We start from the raw sequence: 4,929 nt of genomic DNA on the forward strand, positions 1-4,929 counted from the left end.
AAGCTGCCAAGGATCACAGCTCCAGCTGGCACGCAATGAGATTTCTTCCTGGAAGGATTCTTGATTTGAGAACTGGCCCTCACCTCTTCTAGGCTTCTTCGACTCCCTCAGGTTTCTGGGGCCATGGAAGATGGGGAGGAGAGGCTGAGTCAGCTCTAGCCTTGTTACTATTTCCCAAAGCCCTTGTGCCCATCCTTCATCTCCCCTAAGTATATATAGCAGGGATTCCCAAGAACATGGCTTTCTCCAGCCCTGGGTAGAGAAGGAGGGGCAGGGCCAGCCAAACATTTGGGGCTAAGAGAATAGCACTGGCCCTGGGCACTCCTGTTCCACTTCTGCCTCTGGCCTTCGTTAGCTTTAATTAACCGAGATAAGGCTGCAATCCACCCTGATGGAGGCCCAGTATCAAGAAGAGACCCAGACACAGTTCTCAAAGAATTCACTCAAGTGACACACAGCAGGCATGACTCTGAATGGGGGTGCCTGGTTGGCTCAGTCAGTAGAGCATGTGACTCCTGGATCTTCTGGTTGTGAGTTCAAGCCCCATATTGGGTACAGAGATTACTTAAAAATAAGATCTTAAAAAATAAATTTAAAAAAAAAAAGGAATTTCCCTTTCTCAGTAAAAGCCCTTCAAAGCCTTCAATAAAGATGGAAAAAGCGGGGTCCTGCGGGCACAGTCGGCAAAGCGACTGAATGTCCATTTCAGCTTAGGTCCTGACCTCCCATGGTGAGATGGAGCCCCAACTCAAATCGTGGCTCCAGCCCCACGTGGAGCCTCCCAGGGGGCTCTGCTTAAGACTCACCTTCCCTGGGGTGCCTGGGTGGCTCAGTCGTTAACGTGGGGCCCTGAGCTCGCCATCGCATCGGGCTCCGCTCAGCAGGAAGCCTGCTTCTCCCTTTCTTACTTCCCACCCCCGCCTTGTGCTTCCTCGGAGTCTCTGTCAAATAAATAAATAAAATCTTTAAAAAAACTCTTTCCCTGCCCCTCCCCCCACGCTCTCTCTTCTTCCTTGCTCAATAAATAAATTAAAAAAAAAAAGAGCAAAAGGGCCCCCACCCCAACCCAGGAAACACGCACCCAACCGCAGCTATTTTATTTTCCTTTTAATTTTTCTGAAGGATATACACCACATATCCCATGGGCAATAAAGCGCATTCAATGTGTTTATAAGCCAGTCACTTTGTTTAAGCAAACACAAGTACAAAGTAAAATAAAACCACAAAATAATGAACTGCATGTTCATAACATACAAAAATCGCCGCCTACTCAGTAGGTAACTACAACATTCCAACTCCTGAATATATTTATAAATTTACATCTTCAGTTAAAAAAATAGACTTTTGAGAGTTCAGATTTTGTTTTAGATTTTGTTTTCTTACATTCTGGAGGACCGAGGCTTAGCTCAGCCCTCTTCCTTATTTTGCTCCCAAAGCCTCCCCCGAATCATCACTCCCTGCCCCCCTTAAGGCTAGAGGTAAGCACATCCCTCACAATTGCACATGTCAGGCTGTCAGCAAGGCGCATCACACAAAAGGCACCAAGACGTGAAACTTTTTAAACCAAAAGGACGAAAAGGAAGGAACACTTTCAAAAAAAGGAAGAAAAACCAAACCATATTTTGTCACATGTGAGAGTACAGTCGGGCAATATTTACAAAAAGGTTAACGGAACGTCACTCTGACACATGCTCTGATTAATACCAAGGACTGCTGTTTCAAAAAAAGCTTCAAACTTAATCGTCACAGCATCATCACAAAATAAAGGATCACCGTTGGTTTGCTTGGCTTTTCTTCCCCCCCGCCCCCCAAAGTGAGGACCTAACTCCAAATAATACAATAGAATATGCAAATTATCTTCACATCAAGAGTACCCCAAGAAAAACAAAATCCATGGCACAGACACTGTACAAGGATGCGGGGCTGGGCTCTGAGAGGCCCAAACCCCATTTTTGCCAACTTGATTTTCTAGCATTGAAGGGAGCAGGGGGTCAGGCATACGATGGAGATGATACTGAAATGATATATCCAAAATCCATGCAAATCAAGTTCTTTGGATAGAGGTGAAGAACTTGGACATGGCTGTTTCAGGCAGCTGAAGTCAAAGGGCGTAGGAACTGGGGAGGAAGGACAAGTGGGCAGAAAGGACTGCAGGCCAACAGACCTTCCACGCCAACCTTGGGGTGGAATAGAGGGGGAGGATTTGGCTCTGAGAACCTCCATTTCACTTAAGAGGAACCCCTTCCTGTGGCCATCTCCTCCTCCTGGCCGTTAAGGTTAAGTCTCTTGTGTTTCTTTTTCTCCCCTTTCCCTTCTTTCCCCTTTCCCTTTAGCAAATTTCAATTGTCCTGGGAGAAAAGGTTGTCGTCATGTCCGAAAGCCCTGTGGAGGCGCTGAAGGAGTTGGTGACAGCTGAGGAAGGGAAGCTGCTGACTTGGGCCGGGAAAGCAGGGGGAACAGAGGAGTATGTGGTGGCCACTGAGGGTGAGGGGAAGCCGCTGTGCACAGGGGATGGGTAGGTTGATGACCCGGGAGAGGAGTAGGAGGTGGGCACAGGGGATGGATATGAGGTGGTGGCTGGGGATGGGTAAGAGGTAGTAACTGGGGTCGTGTAGGAGGTAGCCACCTGGGAGGGGTAGGAAGAGAGGGAGGTGGCGGCAGAAGAGGCCACAACACCTTTGTCTGCTTTTTTGTCCTTCTGCCTTAAGTGGATCTTGGTATGCCTCTTGCGTTCATCGCTCCTGGCAAACTTTCTCCCACAGATGTCGCAGGCGAAGGGCTTCTCGCCTGTGTGGGTGCGGATGTGGGTGGTGAGATGGTCACTGCGGCTAAAGTTGCGCATGCAGATGCGACACTGGAAGGGCTTCTGGCCGGTATGGATGCGAATGTGGCGGGTGAGCTCATCAGAGCGGGAGAAACGGCGGTCACAGGACTCCACCGGGCACGCATACGGGCGTTCATGAGGGGGCGTCTTGCTGGGCCGGTTGGGGTACTTGCGCATGCGGCTGGGTTTGATGAGCTGGGACTGGTAGGTGGTGTTGAGGGCCTTCAAGTCCTGGGAGCCCGACTGTGTGGCAAAGGCCTTGATGGTAGACAGTGGAGTGAGTGAAGGCTGCTGGGTACGGCTCTCCAGGCCCTGGAAGGGCTTCTGGTCTGGGGTGCCCAGGCCCAGGTCCCCCTGCTGTTGTGGAAACAGATAGTCAGGGATCATGGGGACTTGGAAGCCACCCTTGGCAGCAGGGTAGGCAGGAGGCGGGTACTGGAGCGAAGTGCCCGCAGAGCCGGGAAAGGCCTGGCTTTGTGGCTCAGGGAAGATGTCAGTGTTAGGTGTGGGGAACGTTGGTGCCGCTGAGTAAATGGGGCTGCTGTCACTGGACTGGACTGCACAACTCAGGGGTGGGCTCTGAGAGGCGGAGGAGGAGGAGGACGCTGCCGGAGATGATGCTGAAGATGAGGTGGCCGGTGGGTTGGTCATGCTCACGAGGCCGCTGACCAGGCTGAAGAGGGGCTCAGGCCACAAGGTGTTGCCACTGTTGGGTGCAGGCTCCAGAGAGAAGCGGCCAGTATAGGTGATGGGGGGCAGCCGGGTGGTTTGGCTGGGGTAACTTGTCTCCACCAGAACCTTCTCGTTATTCAGAGAGATATCAGGAAAAGACTCTGGCAGGAAAGAGAGAAGGGGGAGGCCTGGTTACTGGAGAGCAATCACTGGAGGACGAGAAGGACCAGAGCTGCCAGGCAAGAGGTTGGGCTGGCTACCATTGACTCCTGAGCTGGTTAATAATTGATAGCAGCAGATTGCAATGTTCCTGGACCCGCTCCAGCGGCAGAGCCCATTTCAACAACAGCTGACGCAAATACGGAGAATCCCCCTCCACTGCAGCTCCCAGCTCTCTGCAGCGGCGGCTGCGCCACGGAAGGATTCCCGCCAGCACCCCTTTCACCGCGGCTAGTGCGCGCCCCCTACCCCCAGCTGCCTGGACATCCCTGGGCATGGATCGCGGCCCTTCCTTGGGGACAGGCGGCTGGCAAAGCAAGCCTGTCTGGAGAAAGGGGGGCGCAGCTCTGCTTTTCAAAACAAGCCCTCCCCCCTCTCCACCCACCCACGCAGCCCGAGCTCTCCATCCAAAACAGAAGCTAGCTCCTCTGCGCACCGCTAGGGACCAGGCGGGTGAGGGTGAGGGTGGATGTCCCTAGGCATCCCTCTAACACATGACCCTGAGGAAGGGAAGGGAAATCCCACTTGCATCCCTGAGGTCCAGAACACTGCTGCTGCGGTGAAGAGGGCGCTGCAAGGCGGTGGGGAAGGACTGCTCGCCAGGATGGTGGCGAAGGGGCTAATCCTCGGCGTAGGCCACCGCTTACCTGCGGTCAGGTGCTCGTAGGGTTGCTCGCCCGCCTCCCCCTGAGGGTTGAAGGCGCCGCTGCTGCTACCGCTGCTGCCGCCCCCTCCACCTCCACTGCCCCCGCTGCTGCTGCTGCTGTTGTTACCGCCGCTGCCCTCCGAGGCCCCGGCGGTACCGAGGAACTGGGGAGCCCCGTTGCTCAGCAGCATCATCTCCTCCAGCTTGGGGTAGTTGTCCATGGTGGGCGAGTGAGGAAAGGAGCCGAACGGGTCGGAGATCTGCAGCGGGGACATCAGCTGCATCTCGGCCTTGGCTGCGGCCATCCCGGACGGGCGGGCTGGAGAGCTGGTGTTGGGGCGGGCGGGCGCAGCCCGGAGCCGTGGCTGCGGGGGACACACTCTCGGGGGGCCTGGCCGGGTCACATGCGGGACGCGGGGGACACTGTGGCGAGAGCAGGTGGGGCCTCCAGGCTCGCCCTCGCCGCGGGCCGGTGTGGACGCTGCGCTGCTACCGAGGCTGGGGCAGGGGCCGGTCCTGCGGCGGCGGAAGCTGGCGGCGACGGTAGCTGGCGGCGGCGGCTCCCCAA

General features: G+C 55.1%; 1 protein-coding gene and 1 long non-coding RNA gene across 2 annotated transcripts; one reads left to right on the forward strand and one right to left on the reverse strand.

Annotated features, from left to right (window-relative positions):
• The first annotated feature begins 1,074 nt into the window (after window positions 1–1,074).
• On the forward strand, window positions 1,075–4,355 carry LOC111140946. The gene is made up of 3 exons (XR_002640175.1): window positions 1,075–1,664; window positions 1,729–3,300; window positions 3,456–4,355. It is a non-coding gene; the product is annotated as an uncharacterized LOC111140946 (long non-coding RNA).
• LOC111140945 (early growth response 1) lies at window positions 1,093–4,929 on the reverse strand. Its single transcript, XM_022493216.1, has 2 exons — window positions 4,363–4,929; window positions 1,093–3,657 (listed from the first exon to the last, which is right to left on the reverse strand). Exons 1-2 carry the CDS (start codon window positions 4,664–4,666, stop codon window positions 2,330–2,332), a joined length of 1,632 nt encoding a protein of 543 aa, XP_022348924.1. The 5' UTR covers window positions 4,667–4,929; the 3' UTR covers window positions 1,093–2,329.

The sequence above is a fragment of the Enhydra lutris genome, unplaced genomic scaffold (assembly GCF_002288905.1).
Source record: "Enhydra lutris kenyoni isolate GAN:26980312 unplaced genomic scaffold, ASM228890v2 scaffoldscaffold5, whole genome shotgun sequence".
In the NCBI taxonomy this organism is placed as follows: Eukaryota; Metazoa; Chordata; class Mammalia; order Carnivora; family Mustelidae; genus Enhydra; species Enhydra lutris.